This window comes from Dermochelys coriacea, chromosome 23 (genome assembly GCF_009764565.3).
Source record: "Dermochelys coriacea isolate rDerCor1 chromosome 23, rDerCor1.pri.v4, whole genome shotgun sequence".
Lineage (NCBI taxonomy): Eukaryota > Metazoa > Chordata > Testudines > Dermochelyidae > Dermochelys > Dermochelys coriacea.
The window spans coordinates 13453992-13475833 of record NC_050090.1 but is presented as its reverse complement, the minus strand read 5'-3'; the positions used below and the strand labels follow the sequence as shown (position 1 = coordinate 13475833).

The following is a 21842-nucleotide window of genomic DNA, read 5'->3' as shown; positions in this document are numbered from 1 at the left end:
AGGGATTGTGGGGAGGGCCGGGCTATGCACCTGCCCCCCACCCACACCAACTCTCTAGGCTGCCCAATGGGGGTGGAAATCACCCCGCACTGGGGGGGGGCAGGTAGCGGATTTGCCCCCAGGCTGGCATGCCCTGTGAAGATCAGGGCTGGGGGCGGAGAGCAGGGATCAAACAAGAAACCTCTTTATTGCACTGCAAATACAGTAGAAACTCCCTTCCCCGCAGAGGCTTTCAGGCCGGGGAATAAAGCTGGGCTCCTAAGGCTAAGACATTTTATCGTCACACACCCAGGGCTGGGAGCCAGGACTCCTGGGTTCTCTCCCCCCCTCTAGGGAAAGGTGCTGGCTTGGAGCCTGACTAGCCCGGAGTCAATGTGGGCAACTCCCCCGCAGGCGTGAACTGGCCCTGGCGCAATGGGAGGTGTGCTGTGAGCAGTCCCACCCGTGGCGACTAAAGTGCTTTCATTTGGGGGGAGGAAGCCCAGCGTTCTTCCACTCCTGCCCGAAAGTCTCTTTCTCGCACATAAATCGAGGCCAGGCGTTGTGAAAATCAGCAGCCTAGGAAATCATGGGAGGAGCCAGAGTGAAGCTGCCCCTGCCAACCGGCTGGGCCGTTGAAAATCACGGCCTGAATTCTGCATACAGCCCCACTGGCTCGGGTCGGGTGGGCCAGTCCCGCTCCTCTGACAGCAGTGCGGACGCTCACTCCAAGAGAGGCGCTGGGTGCAAATCCATGCGCCATGGGCAGCCAGTGCTGGGGTCCGGGTACAGCAGGGAGGGTTTGGGCGGGTGGGCTTTGGGGACTCTCTTTCTGCCAAAGAGAAGGGAAATCCAGGGTCCAAATGCCTTGCGGGAGGTGGGGGAGCTGTAATGGGGCCAGAGCCCTCCCGGCTGAATGGCCTTTGACCCATTGGTGTCAGTGAGCCAGTGCTCCCATGCTAACATCCACGCATCCTTCCTGAATGGTGGCCAGCAGAACCCCTCGGGCACCAGGCGGCCCAGAGGGGTTAACGACCCAACAATCCAGCCCTGGCAATAGCTGGGTAACAGCAGGGCCATGCCAAGCATGGGAGTTGGCGGGACTCCCAGAAGGCACCAGGAACATGCTCAAGAGTGTGTGTGCATGGGGCTCATTTCTTCTCCCCTTCCTGGGTGTTGCATGCTCCATAGGGGGCCCCCCCTCCAGTGCTGTCCCTGCCCTTCCTCCCATAGCAGCTGTAGCACAGCCAGGAGGAGGGATCGGGGGTGCCCACGCTGCAAATGGCCAGGGGGCATCAGTGGGACCCAGGGGCTACGGCAGGATCAGCCTGGTGCCCCCCCTCTAGGTTGAGCAGGTGCCGGCAGGCACGGTCGGCACAGAAGGAGACTTCCAGGCCTGAGTGGAGCCGCAGCCACGACTGGACATGCTCCTGAAGGCCAGCCACGGTCTCAGGGTCTGGTGAGAGATGAGGCCTGGGTCACCCCAGGGAGAGCACCCCCTGCTGGGGAACCGCCCCCATGAAAGCACCCCCTGCTGGGGAACCCCCCACTGTCAGCCCTGACACCCATGAGAGCGCCCCCTGTTGGGGAACCCCCCCAACTGTCAGCCCTGACCCCCCCCCCCGAGAGTGCCCCCTGCTGGGGAACCCCCCCCAACTGTCAGTCCTGACCCACCCCCCATAAGAGTGCCCCCTGCTGGGGAGACCCACACACACTCTCAGCCCTGGGGTCCTCCAACCTGATGGGGAGACACTCCCTCTCAGCCCTGCCCTCCTGAGAGCGCCCCCCCTGCTGGGGAGACCCCGTCTCTCAGCCCTGCCTCCCTGGTCCCTACCTGCGAGGCCGTGCGGGGGCCGGGCTGGCTGCTGGCGCAGGAAGCTGTGTGCCAGGATCAGCTCCTTAGCATGCTCCTCCTGGGCCCGCAGCACCAGTGCCCCCAGCAGCTCCGAGTTGTTGGAGGTGCTGCGGTAATACAGCATGTGCGCCAGCTCCAGGGAGTGGATGTTCCGCCGTTGCCTGAACACCTGAGCGGGGAGCACAGGGTCAGGATGCCTGGGTCCTATCCCCTGCTTGGGGGGGGGGGGGGGAGTGTGGTCTAGTGGTTACAGCGGGGAGCCTGGACTCCTGGTTTCTATCTCCTAGCTCTGGGAGGAGAGTAGCTGCAGCACCAAGGCCTGGCAACTTGGTGGCTCCATTCAGATGCCGAGGGGAGCCTTCACGCCATGTGGTCTCATGGGTAGGGCACTGGAGCCCTGGATGCTGTTCCCAGCTCTACCCCTGACCTGCTGTGGGACGCCGTCAACTCAATTAGTCAATCTGTGCCTCAGTTTCCCCTCTCCCTTGTCTATTTAAATTGTGAGCTCTTTTGTGCAGGACCTATTTCTATGAGAATACAGAGGACCCAGCACAATGGAGTCCGCATGGCACGACAGGGGCCCCAATCTCGGCCGGAAGGGGGATCTGCGCAGCCCCCAGAGCGAGAGGGGCCCCGATCTCATGCGGGGGGAGGGGGTCTGCACTGCGCCTGGCGCGATGGGGGCCCCAATCTCCCTCCCAGGGGTCTCAGCGGCCCCGACCTCGCCAGAGGCGCCTACCTTCCAGGCGCGGAAGGTCATGAAGGCGGCGAAGCAGAGCAGCAGAAAACTGGTGCCAATCTTGAGGTCGGACAGCACCACCATGCCAACATTGACGAAGAGGACCAGCCCGCTCACCACCAGCGTGACGTTCAGCAGCGTCTTGTAGAAGATGGACGTGCGGATCCTCACGGCTGGCAGCAGCTGCTCCAGCACCTCCAAGGGGATGTCCTTGAAGCACTTCAGCACCAGGTGGGCGTTCCTGGGCCGGGCCGCCACCAGCACCCGCTTGAAATAATGCCTGGGGGTGGGCAGCACCGTCAGCGGGGTGGGATCTAGGGCCAGGCACTGTGGGTGCAGCCCCCTAGACCATGGTTCAGGCCACGACTGACAGGGGCAGGAAAGGGAGGTCAAGAGCCTGGATGAATCCCTGGGGCTAGCACTGACTGCTGGAGGAGAGTGCCCCCTACTGGACCCCCCACTCCACTCCTGGGGCACTAGGGTCAACCTTGACTGTGAGGGGAGAGCACCCCCTACTGAAGCCCTAGCAGCACTGCACGACAGCACCTCTAGCACTGCCCTGGGGCTCTGGCGTGAATACTGACTGCCAGGGGAGAGCGCCCCATATCGAGTCCCCTGCCCCATTCCCACAGCACAGCGCCCCCAAGCAATTCTATTCCTAGAGATCCTGGCTGGAGGGTAAGAAGAGGGGGCGACCTTGCCTTTCCGCAGGGGTCCGGGCTGTGCTGAATAGCCCCTTCCGGGGCCCCAGCGTGGATTTAATCGGGAGGACTCCAACACGCTGGCCAAGGGCCCAGAACCGGATGTACTCGTACTGATCCAAGTTCACTGAAACCTGGGAAACAAAGGGGAACATACAGCCACAACACACAACGGGTTGGGTTGCTAAGCCTGGGTCTTCCCAACACAATCAGCCCTCAAATGCAGCCACTTCTGGGGAGGGCCACAAGAGCTGGTTATATGGGGACCCTTTGTCAGGCGTGGAGACGTGGCCCCTCTGGGGTGGTGCATGAGGGCTGTTTATACAGGGACCCCTGGCCCGTTGTTGAGATGCAGCTGCCTCTGGGGTAGGGAATAGGGTTTCTTCATTGCACAGCTCAGGGAGAGAAGGGAAATCCTGTATACCTGACGGGATTATAGGCAGGCAGGAGGGTCTGTCCTGAAGTGGTAACCAAGGGAGGGGCAGTTGCAGGGGGTAAGAGGCCTGCAGGCTCAGTAGCAAGGCACGGGATCGGGGCAGAAAGGAATTTGCTTTTCCGAAGTGTTATACTGGGGCAGTGCCGGATGGGCCGCTCCCCTCCCCAGAGGTGGCCGCACCTGGACATCATCCTGAGGGTGATGCATGATGAGGGCGTAGGCCAGGGCATCCTCCGACAGGCTGTTGAAGTTGGCCTGATCCAGCACCGGTTCCAACTCAGCCAGGACCTGCCGCTCCTTAGCCAGGCGCTCGGTGTCACTCAGAGCCAACTCTGGCAGGGTGTCCCGGTCGGGGTTAATGGGGTCGTAGAGAGCCTGTGGAGGGGCAGCAGGAAGGTACGTCTGTATGGGACACCCAGCCCCAAGGATCACTCTACACTGAGATGCTGCCAACCCTGGGGTGGAGCGCTGCGGCTGTTTATACATGGACTCTCACCCAGCGCTGAGACGCGGCTGCCTCTGGGGTGGAGCAAAGAGACTATTTATAGAGAAAATCCACAAGAGAGCCCCCACTACTGAGCCCCTGCCCTGCTCCCTGCAGCACAGACCCCCTAGGGCTGCCCTGGGGCCAGCGTTGTCAGTGAAGAGCATCCCCTACCCACTGTGTTTTCTTTCACCAGCTCCCATCCGAACCTCAGCCTGGCTTAGCTATTTCCAAAGGTGACGCCGTGCAGCTGACACCTTACCTGCAAGTGCCCCAGGAGTGAATGGTAGCGATGCAGGAGGGAAGAGTCCACCCGTGCCACGAAGGCCAGGAAGGAGGCGCGCTCGGCATCACTGGAAGAGTGGAACTCCTGGAGGGACAGTTAGCGCCAAGTGTGGATTCACCAGGAACCGGCATCCCTGGATCTCAGAGGTATATCCTGTGCTGTGTGTGAGAGCCGTCTCCTATGCTGCTCCAACCGCCTAATTGAGAGGCGGGCGCCTCTGGGGTGCAGCATTATGGCTGTTTATATTGAGCCCCCTTGCCCGACACTGAGCTGCGACCACCTCTGGGGTGGGGCTCTTTATACAGGGACCCTTTGCCCCACCTTGAGATGCGACCCCTCTGGGGTGAGATCGGCTCTGACTCGGAGGGGATTGCCCTGTACCAAGTCACCCACCCTGCTCCCTGCTGTCGCCAGGTGTTTCCCAACAGTCTCCCCTCTGCGTGCTGCCCCAGCCTGGCCCTGCTTCGATTTGTGGCCCCCCGGGGAGTGCCCTGTACCTTGAGAAGGGTGCTGACCAGCTGCCCCTTGGAGAAGGGGATGAATCGCTCCCTGTACTGCTCAGCCCACCCCTGGGGCTCCACAGGCTTCCACATCCTCCGGTACGCTGCCATCCGGGAGGCAAGGGAGGCCGTGCCGCGGCACGGCAGCCCCAGCACCCCTGTCCCCAGGGCGGCCCAGGCCACACCCAGCATCCTGCAAGAGAGGGAGGCATCAGCCCGACACAACACAGCCGCCATAGCCCTGCAGCAAGCAGCTCCAGCTCCGTGGCCAGCTCAGTCCTCAGTCAAACTGCCGGTCACAGGGCCCATTTATACAAGGATCCCATGCCAGGCACTGAGATGCAGGCACAGGGGCTGTTTGTATGGGTACTGCCTTGCCCAGCGCTGAGATGTGGCCCCTCTGGGGTGGGGCACAGCAGCTGTTTATACAGCAACCTCTTGCTTGGTGGTGAGATACAGCATCTCTGGAGTCGGGCATGGGGGCTGTTTATTCAGGGACCCCTCGCCGAGGAACCAGGCTGAGACCCAGGAACTCAGTTCACACATGGGCCCAACAAGCAGAGGTCAGATGAGAATGACTTTTAGCACTCAGTTTGCAAGAGAGGGGAACCAGCACCCCTCTGGAAGAGGCAGGCCCCATGTCCCATTCTCTGCCCCCCATGAACCTGCCAGTCTCCCGCCCTAGGGCCAGATGAGAGCCAGCACTCCCTGGAGAGGAAATGCCCTGTGTCCCATTCCCTGCCTCACTGAGCTGGCCAGTCCCCCGCTCTGGGACCAGAAAGGAGCTGGTGCCCCCATTCCCAAACCACCCACCGCCGCCCAGCGGCCATATCCCAGGCCAGTGCAAGCCTGTTTCTCTGTTGCGTCCGTTCCCAGGAGTCAGGTCTTGGGAGACTCTTCAGATTCTTCCATGGCACCATTTAAACCCACTGTCCGAGCAAAGAAGTGGGTGGGGCTGCAGAATCTGGGGTGGGGTAGGTAACCCCTGGAGAGTTCAAGGGTCGCCAGCAGAAGTAGCAAAGTTGACTCGGCTGCTGTGCAAGGTTCAAAGGTCGCCAGCCGTGGGTGCAGAGTTCACAGGTCGTCGGCTGCGGGATGGCAGCAGCGAGGGAGTCTTGGCCGCCGCGCAGGGTTCAAAGGTCGCTGGTTGCGGGATGGCAGCAGCGAGGGAGTCTTGGCCGCCGCGCAGGGTTCAAAGGTCGCCGGTTGCGGGATGGCAGCACCGAGGGAGTCTTGGCCGCCGCGCAGGGTTCAAAGGTCGCCGGCTGCGGGATGGCAGCACCGAGGGAGTCTTGGCCACCGCGCAGGGTTCAAAGGTCGCCGGTTGCGGGATGGCAGCACCGAGGGAGTCTTGGCCGCCGCGCAGGGTTCAAAGGTCGCCGGTTGCGGGATGGCAGCACCGAGGGAGTCTTGGCCACCGCGCAGGGTTCAAAGGTCGCTGGTTGCGGGATGGCAGCAGCGAGGGAGTCTTGGCCGCCGCGCAGGGTTCAAAGGTCGCCGGTTGCGGGATGGCAGCAGCGAGGGAGTCTTGGCCGCCGCGCAGGGTTCAAAGGTCGCTGGTTGCGGGATGGCAGCAGCGAGGGAGTCTTGGCCGCCGCGCAGGGTTCAAAGGTCGCCGGTTGCGGGATGGCAGCACCGAGGGAGTCTTGGCCGCCGCGCAGGGTTCAAAGGTCGCCGGCTGCGGGATGGCAGCACCGAGGGAGTCTTGGCCGCCGCGCAGGGTTCAAAGGTCGATCTGTGCACCCAGCTTGACCGCTGCAGGAAGGTCAGAGGTCACCAGGCCTGCAGGGACCAGTCACAGAGGTCAAAGGTCACCAGGCACCACCCACTGCGGGGGGGCCGCTGACTCCCTCCCCCCAGCCACATGCTCCCTCCGCCCACAGACCGCGACCCAGCCAGGCCCCTGAGGGCTGGTTCACAACGTGCAGAGCAGGAAGAAATCCCCAGACGCCAGCAGCAGCCCCCTAACCTTGGGGAAAGCGGCGTTGACATTGAGAGTCTGCGCATGCGCAGCTGGACCTCCTCGCTCGCTCTCTCCCCTTCCCTCTGCCCCGCCCGTTCCTTTCCACGGTGCGCATGCGTGCCTTCCTTCCTGCCTCCCAGGCTGCGCGTGCGCACCAGCAATCTCGCTCGGCGGCCCTCGCTCGCCTCCCGCCCCCTTTCCCGGAAAGCCCGCGCGACTGATTCGAAAACCTGGCGCGCGCTCCTGCTCCTGCCCCGGCCCATCCCACTCCAACGGGCGTTTCCAACCGCCGCCTCAGCGGCAGAGTTCGAAATCGGGGCGTGGCCATGGTCTAGCCAATCAGACGTCGAGCCCTCCCTTTCTCTCCCCTTCCCCCTCCCATTGGGAATGCGGGGAGGGGGAGGATGGGCCTGAAAGGAAAAGGCGGGAAAAGGGGACTGAGGCGAGACTTTGAAGGGGGATAGGGACAGGTGAGCAGGGACTCTGAGGTGAGAGTCCCCCCAGTACCACCAGGCCCCAAAGAGAGGCCACAACCGTGGTCACGCCAACCCCTCAGTGTCAGAGAGAGCTGAGGGGGGCACAGTGGGGTTCACGCCAACCCCTCAGTGTCAGAGGGAGCTGAGGGGGGCACAGTGGGGGGTCACACCAACCCCCCAATGTCAGAGGGAGCTGAGGGGGGCACAGCAGGGGTCACGCCAACCCCTCAGTGTCAGAGAGAGCTGAGGGGGGCACAGTGGGGGTCACGCCAGCTCCCCAATGTCAGAGAGAGCTGAGAGGGGCACAGCAGGGGTCACGCCAACCCCTCAGCGTCAGAGAGAGCTGAGGGGGGCACAGCTGGGGACATGCCAACTTCCCAATGTCAGAGGGAGTTGAGAGGGGCACAGTCAGGGTCACGCCAACTCCCCGAATATCAGAGAGATCTGGGGGGTGATGGGGGCAAAGCCGGGGTCATGCCAACCCCTCTAACATCAAAGGAAGCAGGGCTGGCAATTGAAAGGGTACGTAGGGCATAGCTGGCATCATGCCAGCACTGCCACTGTCAGAAATTTGGGTTGGGATATGATAGGTGCTGGGATGATGGCAACCCCCTTGCATCAGATGGTGCACCTGTTTGTGAGGGAGAGCAGGATGTGATGGGGGCACAACTGGGATCACACCAATCCTGCCTCTGCCAGAGAAACACACTAACCCCACAGCAGCCAGGGATGGGTCAGAGAGCAAAGCCAGGGTTACACCAACCCCACCACGATTAGGAAGAGCCTAGAAGTTAAAGGATCAGAAGCAGGACTGGGGTCTCACCCCCCTCATAGCAGCAAAGAAGATCAAGGATGGTAGCGGGCAATGCGGGGATCATGCTAACCTTGGTGCAGTCAGGGACAGGTCAGAGGGCACAGCTGGGGGATGCCATTGCAGTCCCAGTCAGCAATGACGAGGTCATTGGGGTCAAAGGACAGGTGGGGATCACACCAACCCTGGCTTGTCTATGTGCAGCAGGGTAGGGGGGCTCAGATGGCAAAGACAGGGTCATGCCAAGCCAGCAGCTGTCAGGCATGATGGCAATGTGAGAGGCCGGAGGGAAAAGCCAGGATTATTCCCATCACGCTAACCCCATCCTCACCCTGGTCAGGGACAGCAGGAATCTGAGGGAGTCAGCATGGTGTCAGCCTTGCCATATTCCTGGATACTCACCTTGGAGGAGGTCCCTGGCTGGGGAGGATCAGACAGCAGAACTGGGATCTTGGCAACCCCAATTCAGGCAAACTCTGGCATGGTCTGGGATAGTGGGATGGGTCAGCACAGAGCCAGGGTCTATGAGCCGCGCCACAACCACAGTTACCTGGCTGCCAGGGGTCAAAGGGCAGAACCAGGGTCAAATCCTTCCTCTCTGACTCAGAGAGACCTGGCCGGGGGGGCAGGGGCAGCTGAGAGGGTAAAGTGAATGTCATACTTAGCCCACCAAGTACTCTGGAATGCCTCCTGCCAAATCCCCTGCAGCCAGGCAGGGTTAGCCAGAAGTAGGAGAGGAGAGAGCCGGGCTTACATGAATTCCATGGCAGTAAATTAGGGGCATCCCACTGAAAATAGGATATGGGAGCATTATTAGGTTCAGCTGTTGGCCCTTTTTCCTGTGTGACTGAGGGAACTAAAGATCACCCAGCAATGGGAACACTAGACACCTCTCCTTGCTGTCCATCACCACTTCTAATCTCTTGTCTGTTTCCTTGTCTCCCTCTAGCACCCTGAAGATCCATCTTCACCCCGAGGCAGGTGAGAAGACAGCAGGATGAGGAGGGTGAGCTCGAGTCTGCAGGAGCTTTCAGAGAACAACATGGTCCAGTTCCTGAGGCAACCTCAAACCATTGCTAGGATCCTAGCTGGGGTGAGAGAAACCAAGAGAAAAAGCCCACCTCCAAGCCCTGGGGTTGGAGATTTAGTCTCACAACCAACACTGGCTTAAACCTTGACAAAATGTGCCCTAATAATTAATTATGAACATGTATATGATAGTAGCAGTCAAAAGGCCCCAAGGAGGATTTGGTCCCATTGTGCTTGGCGCTGTACAAACTCAGATAAAGAGTCCTAGAGAACTTGCAAACTGAAGTCCTCCATTCCCAAGGCAGATGGATGGACACAACACACCCCTACCTACATCCCCCCCTCATGGTGTTTCCAATTCTGTATGAAACAAGAGCACTTGAAAATATAAAACACCCCGAAGTACTAAACATTTTCAAACCTCAGAGTTCACTCAAGCTTTGAGCAAGACACCCAATCTCTTCATATTTCAACCAAGCCAAGCCAGCCCATCTGCCTACATAAAAGGGGTGGTCCCACTGGACTGGATCTCAGGTGTCCTGGGTTCTATTCCCAGCTCTGCCACTGGCCTGCTGGGTGACCCTGTCCCCTGCTCTGTGCCTCAGTTTCCCCATCTGTGAAATGAAGATAATAATACTGACTTCCTTTGTAAAGTGCTTTGAAATAGGTTGATGAAAAGTACTAGCTAGGAGCTGCTTATCACTTTCTTTCACTGTTTATTGGCTAGCAATTGATTCGTCCAATCACATTAATTTTTGCTTGGTGGCTGGGATGCAAGTATTCTGACAAGTGCTCAGGTCCTGCAATCATTATTATCAGTGTTCATTATATCACAAGGGCACATCAAGGTCCCAGAACACATTATAAGCTTTTTGGAGTAGGGACTACTTTAAATAGACAGGCAGGACTACAGCCCCCATTTCACAGAGTGTGACACTGGTATGAGGACACATAGAGCCTAGACTTGAACTCAGATCTCCTGAGTCACAATCTATTTCGCTAACCCCAAGAGCATCCTCTCATGAGAGCAAAGCCTCTTCTTTTTTGCTACAGCAGAGTGGGAGGCCAGAGTTCAGGCATCCCCAATAACTCCTGAGCTACAAACAGAAATGGTGTCCAAGGATTTCTCTGCCCAAGCTGATAAATAATATTTTATCAGAGTCCAGTGCTGCGAGGCGCTGAGCAACCTCAGCAACTGTTGACGTATATTGGAGGCACGGAATCATAGAAATGCAGGTCTGGAAGGGACCTCGAGAGGTCACCTAGTCCAGCCCCCTGCACTGAGGCAGGACCAAGTAAACCTAGACCATCCCTGACAGGTGTTTGTCCAATCTAGATGATTATGATGGACCCTTCTGGCTTTATAGTCTATGAGTCTATAATCTGTGATTAAAAACCTGTAATGACGGGGATCCCACAGCCTCCTTTGGAAACCAATTCCACAGCTTAACTTCCCTTAGAGTTAGAACATTTTTCCTAATATCTAACCTAAATCTCCCTTGCTGCAGATTAAGCCGATTACTTCTTTCCTACCTTCAGTAGACATGGAGAACAACTGATCACAGCCCTCTTTATAACAGCCGTTAAAGTATTTACAGGCTGTTCTCAGGTTCCCCCTCAAGCTTCTTTTCTCTTGATTAAACATGCCTAGTTTTTTAACCTTTCCTCCTAGGTCAGGTTTCCTAAATCTTTGACCATTTTTGTTCCTCTTTATTATTTGTATTGTGGTGGTGCCCAGGAGTCCCAGTCACAGACCAGGACCCCTCTGGCACTAGGTGCTGTACAAACACAGGACAAACAGACAATGCTTGCTCCAGAGTACTTGACTGCTCACCGCTTCATTTTATTGATCGTGTATATTACAGAATCATACAGTTCGGGATTGGGGACTCATTGTGCTGGGTGCTGAACAAATAGAGACAGTCCCTGCCTCAAAGATCTTACAGTCTAAAAGAGGAGCTGGCGGGACAATCATATTACCCACCAGTCGCCCCAGCCCTACACAATCCCAGCAGTGTCTGTCTACATGTGGTTAACTCTTTCCCTTTTTGCCATGCCAGCTCTTCTCGCTGATCATATTTGCCTCCCTGGTGACTGACGGCTACCAGAACTTGACAGCTTCATCCCAGCTGCGCTGCGTGCTGAATGACAATGGGGTGGCCTGCAGCTATGCCATCACAGCTGGGGTCCTGGCCTTCCTGCAATCCTTCCTCTTCCTGGCCTTTGATGCTTACCACAACATTATCATTAGCCACAAGGTCAAATCTGTCATCCTGAGTCTGGACCTGACTTTTTCCAGTAAGTGATTACTCCTCCAGATCCAAATGTCCCTCTGTGGGGTTGGTCACCAACAGCTCAGCATAGCACAGCAGCAAACCCCTCTTCACTCACGCATTTTCAACCCTTTCCACTTTGGCCAGAGCCAAAGGGCTAAAAATCTTGGCATCGAGACATCTTGGCTGCTGTCCCACTTCCCAGCTGGACTGGATCAGACCCATTGGTCTGTCTTCACCCTCTGCCAGTACCACATCAGATCAACTGTCTATAAAGCATGGTATCCTCTCTGCAGACATTTTCAATTAGAAAAGTAGCCCGTTCAAGGCAAGTACCCCTGCCACCATGTCTGAGCAGAGGTGCGGTTGTCATGGAGTCCCCGGGCGATGCTCTGGAACTGTTCCCCACAAAGCCAGTCAGGACTCTGGGGAAGTCTCCTTTCTGTGAGCAGCCTGTCTGCAGGACACACAACTCACACAGCTTCCACCTTCCTGGGTCTGACCTCGGAGCATTCAGCATCCTCTGCCCCTCCATGCGCTTCCCACAGCCAGTCCGCCCAGGCGGGGTCTTGGGGAAGCCAGAGGGTCCTGCACCCCAACTTCACAGTCAGACGCAACTCTCAGCCAGCCAGTAAAACAAAAGGTTTATTAGATGACAGGAACATGGTCTAAAACGGAGCTTGGAGGTGTAGAGAACAGGACCCCTCAGCTGGGTCCATTTTGGGGGGGGCAGTGAGCCAGACAACCCCGTCTGCACTTCACTCCATGTCCCCAGCCAGCCCCAAACTGAAACTCTCTCCAGCCCCTCCTCCTCTGGGCTTTGTCCCTTTCCGGGGCCAGGTGGTCACCTGATTCCTTTGTTCACCAACCCTTTAGCTCTCACCTTGCAGGGGGGAAGGGCCAGGCCATCAGTTGCCAGGAAACAGGGTGTTGGCTATTCTCTGTGTCCAGACCCCTGCACATACCTGCCCTCTAGGGTTCTGCAATGATCATACACCCTTAACCCACCACCTATATACTTAAGAACTGCATAGGGGAAACTGAGGCACCCCCACAATATTCAGAGGAAACATTAAGAACAATCCTGCTTCATCACAGCGGTATACCTGGCTCACTTGATCAGGCTAACAATCCGTCTAGTCTGCTGCATCTGCCCGCTGCACTGGATCACACCAATAGTCCCTAGCTAGTTCTTTTCATCAGTAGACCTCAAAGTGCTTTACAAAGGGAGGTAAATATCATCATCCACATTTTACAGATGGGGAAACTGTGGCAGTGAAGTGATTTACCCATAGCTGAAGCAGGAATTGAACCCAGATCTCCTGAATCCCACTTCAGGGGAGTCCAGTGATCCATCTAGCTTGGTATTCTGTCTCCTTCTAATGTCTCAGAAGAAGGCAAAACACCTCTTTAATACACCCACCAATTTTCCAGTGACGTTCATCAGAGATAAAAATTCCTCCCAGTCCCTCCGGCAGCTTATCCCCTGGAGCAGTAGATGTCATTGAGTTTCCCATTCACTTGGTTAGTACAATAACCACCGGGGAGCAATTTATTATATTTTTCAGCTGCTCTTTGAAATGCAGCCCCTTTATCTCAGTCATGTGTGGAGGTTTGCCTCAGATAAATGGGATCACTCACCCTGAGCTTTTGCATGAACCTTTGACAGCTCCATTCCTACCTCACTGTAACTCCCCAACACACCTGTTTGCATTGCCCATAATCCCGCTCCTTGTCTTTTCAGTCATCTGGTCGTGCATATGGTTCGTTGGCTTCTGTTTCCTGGCCAATCAATGGAACAGGTCTGCTCACCACTATCTGCTGGGAAGTAGCTCAGCCCGCGCAAGCATTGCCTTTGCTTTCTTCTCCATCCCCTGCTGGGTAAGAAATTCTCACTTCTCTTTCTCTACTTCAGTCCTTTCCAGAGCGAATACACTCCGTTGACCCAGCAATCATAGCAAAGCCCCTGCTGCGCTGCCTTGTAAACGGAATGTTTCACAACTGGGCAGGAAGGAAAGGAGATTTCCCCCCTTAACTGAGACAGAATTAGCTCTTTCTGGGAAACAGCACTAACTTAAGAATGAAAGTGGGGTGCTACTATGATCCCTGTCTATTTCTTTCCTCCTGCATTGGGGGGGCTCCTCCTTCTCATCACTTAACATGGGTATAGCACTTTACATTTCCAATGCAATTAACCCTTTTAAAAGACTCTGGAGGTAAGCAGGCATATGGGGAAACTGAGGCACAGAGCCAGCTGTGGTAAGAAGCCAAGTATGCCTGGCTCCTTTGCTGGCAGCACCCATGTTTACCCCAGTGATCCACACAGGTCTTACCCACAGCTGTGACTTCCCATCCTGACGACAGGAATCCTTGGCTTATTTCATACCAAGACACCACCTCCTTCATATTTTGCCAGTCCACCTTTCTTCACGCCTGCACTGAGAGGTGCCAGAAAGAAAGCCTGATGCCTTTGTCTTTAAGGGGAGCAGCAGCTGCTGAGCGCCTCTTAGGATCAAGCCCTTAACAGACCATCTGTCAAATGGGTGACTCATACTTTCCTCAACGGGCTGCTGACCTAGTCACTTGCTGTCAGGAGGGGCCTTCTTACAAGATCTGTTACGGACCTTCCCTGTCTCACTCACTCATGCACAGGCAGCAAATGAATTGAGTGATTCAGGATTCAGCTAGTATTCCAGATTGGGAAGTGGTGGATTCCGATGCCAGAAGAAGCCTTCCTCAGGAACTGACCAGTTTACAAACTGAGGACCAGATCCTCAGCTGGAGTAAATCAGTTGTCACTTCAGTGAAGTCAACAGAGCTATATGAATTTACACCATCTGGGGACCTATCCCTGGAAGTAATTCTGAGGGCCCGTCTTCACTGCAAAATTAACCTGAGTGTTGCCCCTAACTTGAGTCCCATACACAGAACAGCCCTTGAGTGTGGGTGGTGCTCCTGGCCTGAGACGGGGAATAGGCTAAAACTGTAGGAAGCACAACTCATCAGCTGCTAACACAACCTCTTTCCAGTGTAGAGGCAAGCTAGCTCCACTCAAGTGCTGCTAATCCTTCCCCCAGTCCCTCCCTTGTGCCCAGAAAGGACAGAGAGCAGCTCAGTTTACTACAGTGCTCAGAACCACCAGATGTGCCCCCCAAGGTCCTAGCATCACACATGCACCAATGCAGACACAGCTGGTAGTTGAGTTGTAATTTGAGTGTAGCTAACCTGAGTTAGCTCTGCAGTGAGGCTATTCCCTAAGAGTAAATGGAGATGCTCGAACTAAGAATGACATGTTTGTGACAGGTCTCCCCATCTCTGCCTTGCAGGTGTACCTGGGCTACCAAGCCCTGAGGGGCCTGTGGGCTGAGCCCCTCATTCCCTACAAACAGTCCTTGGACGAAGGTGCTGTGGCCCTGACCACGCTCTCTTCTGTCACCACCACCTCCATCCCCAAGAGCATGGAGTATTATAGCCCCACCGAAGGCAGCGGCGCCAGCTCCGCCCCCTTTCCGCAGACTCCCAAGGGAAACCAGCTCAATTTCCTGAATGACAATTAGAGAACAATTTTTTACCCTGCAGTAAATAAAGAGAGGCTTTTGCTTTCTCAACCAGAACCTGAGTGGCTTAATTCAAATCATAAGGCAAGAGGGAAGGAGACTTGAGACACAGAGAAACAGTGTTGAGATGAAAGCCAACAACCATGGGTGTCAAACTCATTGGATGCAAAGGGACAAATTCCACATATAGTTAAGGCCCTAAATATAGGGCTCCATTCCCCCACCATCCTGCTGATGCCAATTAGAAGTTCCCAAACATCGAGGGTAGAATGCATCTAAATTAATTACCGTTCTTTGTCCCATTTGGTGACAATAAAGTGAGAAAGATATACCCAACTCCTTAGAGGTCAGTGGTATTTCTGCGCTCTTCCTTTTCCCATCCTCCTTTCTCTCCCTCCTCCTTATCTTTGTGGCTCTGCTATTCTTCCTGCTGCATTTCCTTCCCTGCACCAGCTGCTTCTGCTAAAAGGACCAGCAGCAACACAGTTACATTGACAATGATGCAGCATTTGAATCAACACGTCAACCAGATGCAGGAGCAAGGAGTTCATGCATCTCCAAGCTGTTGTTTCAGGCTACCTGCAGACTCAAGTAGGCAGCGCTGCTTTGGTTCAACGTCAGTTCCCAGGGGAAGGTTTTCTTCACAACCAGGAGGGCTGGAATCTTACTTTTAAAAAAAATGGATAAAGCTGAGATTCTGCATCATCTGAATGTGGCACATACACTGTAAGTTTATTTGAAACCCCTGGAACAGGACTTACTTTGAGCTGAGCAGAAATAAGTGATTCCCAAAGAATTCAGAATGACTGCTGGGCAGAAAATGGTTTCTGTTGCCACAGACAATTTCTGCTTTTTGGCAGGAAAAAATAAATCAAAACCTGAAATCTTTCAGTTCAAATATGCTGCTACGGTGTCTCATGGAATTTGTAGTTTGGGTGCCATTCTGCTCCGTAAGACAGGCTCCCTGGTAGGATTCCATCTCCCATGGTGCATGACCGTCTCCCCTCTCACTGAAGGGAGGTGGTGCATCATGGGAAATGAAACTCAGTTGGGAAATCCAGCCCATGGAGGAGACTGGAAATATTGAGGCACCCAAACTACACTTCCCCTGAGGCACTGCAGCAGCATATCCATAAGAACTGCCATAGTGGGTCAGACCAATGGTCCATCTAGCCCAGTATCTTGTTTCTGACATTGGCCCGTACCAGAGCTTCAGGGTGAATGTACAGCACAGGACAATTATGGAGAGAAGCAGGCCTGTCTTCTCATCCCACGTTCTGGAAGTCAGAGCTTTCAGGTTGCCCGAAACATAATGTTGCATCCCCGATCATCTTGGCTAATAGCCAATGATGGACCTATCCTCCATGAACTTATAAAATTCTTTTTTGAAACCAGTTATACCTTTGGCCATCACAACATCCCATGGTAATGAATTCCACAGATTAACTGGGTGTTGTGTGAAAAATCAGATCAAAATATTTCAGGATTAGGGCATTTGTTTTTGGATGAAACAATTCAAAGTTACCTGTGGAAAAAAACAGACCCTTTTTCAACAAAAAATTCCTTTAATCAAAACCCCACTTTTCCATGAAAAAAAAAAAAAATGTTCCAATGAAAAACATTCAATGGCACACACAGCAGCACCATTTTTAGGACAGGAAGTGTTGGGGAGCCCTGTATCCAATCGAAACTGCCAGAGGAACAGAGGGGAGACAAAGAGGTGACTACACACAGGACAGGAAAACAAAGCAGGTTTCTCTTTTATTGATTTTTTTTTTTTTTCCCAAAAAGGCACTAAGTTGATTTAAAAAAAAAAAGATTTTTTTCCTTTTGTTTATTTAAAGTGAACAAGGAATTAACCATCAATTATGTACAAAACAAGGGAGATTTACAGAGTTTAGTGTGTTGCACCCTCTTTGCCAATAAAAAAAGGGAATAAACTGAGATTCAATTTCCACCTTGAAATGAAAAAAAAAAAAATGGATTTTTATCAAAAGGAACCAGAGGCTATTTCAATCCTTGCAGTGTGAAATAACACCCCCACCCTATGCCTCGAAAACAGCATCCCAAAAAACCTGGCCTCCATCCGAGCAAGATGTTGGCGAAACCACGCCGCAGGCACCAAAGACCTCAGCGAGCCTGTCTGGCTACACAACCGGGGAATCAGCCAAGAGGGAAGAGAGGAGCCCATTTAAAACGTCCCCAGCTGTTTATAAAAATAAGGGAAGAGGGAGAAAAAGAAGAGAAGGGGCAGGGGAAATGGGGTTGGGTGTTTTCAAAAGGCAAAAAACTATAAACAGTCAAACCCAGAGATCCGTCTCGACCAGAAAAGGCCTGTGGGCTGTTTCCTCCCAAATCCCCACGGTCTCTCACTCGAGTGGCTAACAGTTCCAGGTGACAGTAAATACAGGAGAGCTCAGCTCGACTTGTGGCTGGTTCAGTTGGTCAAAAAACAAAAAAAAGAGTCAAACGGTATATGTCTGTCATCTGCTTGTGAACAGGCTTCCTCCTAGGGGCCGACGGAGGGCAGCGGGAGCAGGATGCCACTACGCTGGCAAACTCAGCTTCTTCCCCTTTAGAACTGTGGGAGGAAGGATTTCAGCATTTCTTACACCTTTGGTCTCAAAGCATTTTACACCTTCACCCACCACTGAGTGGCAGCTCCTTCTAGGGTAGGATGTGATAGCTGTTCACAAAGGACTTGCTGACCCAGAAGGAAAATGCAGCCACCTGTGGGTCAGGCGCAGAAGCTGCTTGTACAAGGAGCCCTTTCTCAGCACTGAGATGCAGCCACCTCTGGGGTGGGGGCATGGCAGCTATTTAGCAGACACAGCCACACTAGAAAAGTATGACAAGCGAAAACAGAGACCAAATGCCAAGCCCTGAATTTTAGGCACTCAAACAAGGGCCTGATTCACAGAGGGGCTGAACATACTCAGCTCCCATTAACTCTGGAGCACCTGGTCCCGCTGATAAAATCCAGCCTCTTCCCCGGGATGGATTTTGATGCCTAACTTTAGGCAGCAGAATTCGACAGGGTTGGCTGGTGCAGTGGGCTGGCATAGCAGGGGCGACAGGGCCATGGGATAAAATTGCCACTGTGCAGGGATTTGCCAGTCCAACTCCCCCAGTAAAGCTCCACAGAGCCTTTAATGACCACACCAGGTCTGTGTTGCACAGATCCCCCCTGAATTACCAGTGTTAGCCCCAGAAGCACAGGTCATTCAGCCCCAGCACCTCACACATGCCCATCCTGGGAGGTGGGTGAGCACAGCTCAAAGTGGGGTATAGCGAGGGGAAGCAACTTGTGTTCTCCCCAGACCACACAGCGAATCAGTGACAGAGCCAAAATAGAAACCAGAACTCCTCACTTCCAGCCGCCCCCCTGTAACCACTAGACCCCACTCCCCTCCAAGTGGAAGGACAGAACCCAGCAGTTCTGGCTCCCAGCCCCCCCTGCTCAAACCCATGATTCCCCGGCTTTGCGAGGGCAGGGGGGGTGAGACCAAAGAGTCCTGTTCCCAGCCCCCCAGCTCTGACCACTAGATCCCTGTCCCTAATCTCCAGCACGCACCTTTTGTGATGTAGAGGTAGAAGAAGTCGCAGTAGAGGATGGTCTGCACTAGCCCAGCCACGATGGCGATCAGGTCAAAAAAGCCCTCCTGCTGGTAGCGCCAGATCCAGTTGAAGAGGTAGAGGGTGCGGTAGATTCCCAGGGCGAAGAGATAGTGGCTGGTGATGGTCTCCGCCTCGCCCGTCTTGCTCACCATGAACAGCTGCGGCAGGATGGCCACCGACTCCAGGTAGATGGAGAATGTCCAGAGGATCTTAGGACCCACGCGGCAACGGGGAGAGAACCGGTTAGAACTCGTGCCGGAGTCCACGGGATCCTCCCGCGCCAGGCTCTAGGCAGGGAGTCACCCTCCCTCCCTGCCCACCCCCAGAGTAACCAAGCCCCGCCTGAACAGCCTGGCAGTGCCCCCACTGGGGGCAGGGGGCCACCGTTACCTCCAGCGGTGTGAAGTCGTGGTTCACCAAGAAGGCCAGCACAGCCGTGGGCACCACAAGGAACTCCACCCGGAAGGTGTCGTGATTCCCGTCGTATGTGGCCTTGAACTTGCTGTAGATCAGCCACACCGTGGCGTAGGAGCAGGCGATGTACACGACCTGGAGACAAGAGGCAGCGCTAGGTGGGAGCCCAGTCTTCCCCCGCTGGTTATCACGGGTGGCGGAGGAGCAGCCACGGAGAGGAGCCTGCGATAAGCGCTGCACAAACCTAGCACAACCAGGCAGACCCCGCCCCAAGGTGCAATGACATCGGTTGTATGCCTCTAGTGCGGACAGGGACCCTTCACCCAGCGCTGAGAGGTGGCCCTTGGGGTGGGCGCTGGTCATATGGGGTCGCTTCGCCTGGCACTGGGACGCGGCCCCTATGGGCTGGGGCTTGTGGACTGGCTATATAGGGACTCCTCACCCAGCACTGAGACGCAGCTGTGCGGGCTGGTTATACAGGGACTCCCACACTGAAACATGGCCCTTCTATGGTGGGCACAGGGGCTGGTTTTATGGGGACCCCTCACCCGGTGCGGAGACTGGGTGACAAAGAGCCAAGCGTCCAACTGAAACCCAGGGGAAGGCGGGCGGGAGCTGATGGGGGAGTGGGAGGGGATCGGGGCAGGGTCAGAGAGGACCTGGGGGGCAGATGGAAGCAGGGGGGCTGGAGAGCCCCCAGCATGGTGATCAGGCATTACCTTCATGGAGGTGTTGTAGAAGGAGATGAAGTTGGTGACCAGGTCCAGGTAGCGGGTGGTGAACACGACAGCAAAGAGAATCTGGCTCTTCCCTGAGATCCCTGCCCCGGGGGAGAGAGACAGGACATGAAGTGGGGGCCAGGGGGCTGTGGGTCAGCAGCTGGGGCACCTGCAGAGCTGGGGGGTGGGGGGAGAGCCCAGGGCTGGGCCAACGGGGGGGCTGCATGTCGGGAGTGAGGAGCACCAGCCGTTGCAGGCCTGCTCTATCCAGGGCTTTTCCCATCTGCCCTGCGCGTGGATCGCTCTGCAGCGCAGGGGAAGCTGCTGACGCCAGCCCGGGGCTGCCTCACACAGACCAGGCCTCTGGCTTCACCCATCACAGCCCCCTGCAGTGTGTGTGTGTTGGGGCGAGGGGTGCCTGGGGGTCCCAACAGAGAGGATGTGGGGGCAGGAGGGTAATTTGTGGGATCTCTGACCCCCCCCCACCCAGCTTCAATATCATCACCCTCCTCCCCTTCCCCACAAATCACCCCCCCAAAGCTATTGGGGGTGGAATGACCCTATCACTAGGGCCCTTTCCCCAGCCCCCCAACCCCCCCCAGAGGAGGGGACATAACCCCTCAAACTTCCCCCAAAGGCAGCTCTTCAAGTGGGGGACCCCATTTCCTCCTGTCCCCCAAGTTCTCCGCCCTCCAGAACCCCATCCCATTCAAAAAGGAGCCCCCCAAAACCGAGCCGAGGCTAGCCCCACCCCGCCTCAAAAATACACAAGTGGGAGGGTGCACTGAACCCCGCAAATCAAAGGGCCCATCCCACCTTCACGAGGGGTGTCCGCTGCCCAATATGAAGTTTAATTATCCCCAAATCTCTCCCCCATCTCTAAAAGCCAGTCACGGAGGGGTGCGCTGGGGGGCATGCACCCCAATAATTTCCCTTTGTTACATGGGAGGCGGAGAACCACCCTGCTCCGGGCGAGAAGCTGGGCCGAGCCAGCGAGGACCCCTCCAAAGAGAGCCCGGGGCTCTCTTTCCCAGGGGAGAACCGAAGGGGCACTTTGGGGGCGCAGAGGAGGGGTAAAGGGCGTCCCTCCTTACCCGCACAGGACCTCGTCTTCCAGATCTTCATCAGCAGGATGATAATAGCCAGGAGGTGGGAAATGTCCCCCAGGAATCGGAAGATGTTCATGGCGGGGGGGGGCCGAGGAAGTTTGGGGGGGGCTGGCTGGCGAGATGGGGGGAGGGGCGCCCCTTACTGTCTGGGAAGGGCCCGGCTGGAGTGTGTGTGGGGCTGAGGAAACAAGGCCCGGGCAGGTCGAGGAAGGAGGAGCAAAGAAAATCCCCTCCCCCAGCGGGGCTGGGCTGAGAGATGACAACGTGTCCTGCCCCTCCCGGAGCCGGGGAGAGAACCCAGGAGTCCTGGCTCCCCCATCCCCCTCTTCTAATCATGAGACCCACCCCACTCCACTCCTAGAGCTGGGGAGAGAATCCAGGAATCCTACTTCCCTCGACCCTTCTGTTCTAACCACTAGACCGCCCCCCCTCCTGGAGCTGGGAGGAGAACCCAGGAGTGCCAGCCCCTAGCCCCCTGCTTCAGGAAACCAAGCTGAATGACTTGAATGTCACCCCTCTGCTCCCCAAATTTGCTGTAATCCAAGTTGCCCCTGTCTTTGCAACAATCCTCCCCCTGCCGGCCCCATAGAGGATATCCAGAATAAATGGGTCTTTGGGGACGTCCTCCCCCTCCTCTGCTTTCAGCTCAGGGACACCCCTCATGCCTGCCCCCCAAATCTCAAGCCAGCCAAATACACAGTGATGTCACCTTGACAATCACCGCTGGCCCTGATGCCCTAGGGCAGCTCTGGGGGGGGGGCGCTGGGCTGCGGGGCGTGGGGCAGGGGCTCAGCAGGGGGCGCTGTTCCCATTGTCTTTGCTGGCCTCAATGCCCTAAGGCGACGCTAGGAGGCGCTGTGCTTTTGGAGTTGCCACATTTCTGATAAGATGAG

The 21842-nt window shown here is 55.7% G+C and overlaps 7 protein-coding genes across 27 annotated transcripts in view; 4 read left to right on the top strand and 3 right to left on the bottom strand.

Moving 5' to 3' along the window:
* The window catches only part of LOC119846859 (immunoglobulin superfamily member 1-like), a 597460-nt gene that overhangs the window by 312815 nt on the left and 262803 nt on the right, over positions 1–21842 (bottom strand). The window lies entirely within an intron of this gene.
* Positions 1–21842, top strand: part of LOC119847133 (immunoglobulin superfamily member 1-like) — a 660993-nt gene that overhangs the window by 447175 nt on the left and 191976 nt on the right. The window lies entirely within an intron of this gene.
* The window catches only part of LOC119847459 (leukocyte immunoglobulin-like receptor subfamily A member 6), a 652437-nt gene that overhangs the window by 438619 nt on the left and 191976 nt on the right, over positions 1–21842 (top strand). The gene's annotated exons all lie outside the window — the stretch shown is intronic.
* Positions 1–21842, top strand: part of LOC119846912 (immunoglobulin superfamily member 1-like) — a 615137-nt gene that overhangs the window by 430256 nt on the left and 163039 nt on the right. The gene's annotated exons all lie outside the window — the stretch shown is intronic.
* On the bottom strand, positions 169–7260 carry TMEM143 (transmembrane protein 143). 5 transcript variants are annotated; one of them, XM_038381092.2, is made up of 9 exons: positions 6950–7087; positions 5794–6762; positions 4978–5173; positions 4457–4564; positions 3891–4085; positions 3275–3408; positions 2574–2853; positions 1814–2003; positions 169–1435 (listed from the first exon to the last, which is right to left on the bottom strand). In XM_038381092.2, the coding sequence occupies exons 2-9, from the start codon at positions 5898–5900 to the stop codon at positions 1275–1277; spliced, it is 1371 nt and encodes a 456-aa protein (XP_038237020.1). In that variant the 5' UTR covers positions 5901–6762; positions 6950–7087; the 3' UTR covers positions 169–1274. The 5 variants fall into 5 exon arrangements, with proteins under 5 accessions (XP_038237020.1, XP_043357136.1, XP_038237019.1 ...); XM_043501201.1 differs by lacking the exon at positions 5794–6762 and having other exon boundaries at positions 6950–7260; XM_038381091.2 differs by having other exon boundaries at positions 5794–7220.
* Positions 7317–17142, top strand: SYNGR4 (synaptogyrin 4). 3 transcript variants are annotated; one of them, XM_043501239.1, is made up of 5 exons: positions 7317–7413; positions 9180–9236; positions 11320–11557; positions 13277–13413; positions 14859–17142. In XM_043501239.1, the coding sequence occupies exons 2-5, from the start codon at positions 9228–9230 to the stop codon at positions 15087–15089; spliced, it is 615 nt and encodes a 204-aa protein (XP_043357174.1). In that variant the 5' UTR covers positions 7317–7413; positions 9180–9227; the 3' UTR covers positions 15090–17142. The 3 variants fall into 3 exon arrangements, with proteins under 3 accessions (XP_043357174.1, XP_043357173.1, XP_043357172.1); XM_043501238.1 differs by having other exon boundaries at positions 9180–9323; XM_043501237.1 differs by having other exon boundaries at positions 7331–7431; positions 9180–9323.
* On the bottom strand, positions 16839–21253 carry KDELR1 (KDEL endoplasmic reticulum protein retention receptor 1). Its single transcript, XM_038381097.2, has 5 exons — positions 20935–21253; positions 19841–19941; positions 19098–19256; positions 18664–18916; positions 16839–17670 (listed from the first exon to the last, which is right to left on the bottom strand). The coding sequence occupies exons 1-5, from the start codon at positions 21023–21025 to the stop codon at positions 17636–17638; spliced, it is 639 nt and encodes a 212-aa protein (XP_038237025.1). The 5' UTR covers positions 21026–21253; the 3' UTR covers positions 16839–17635.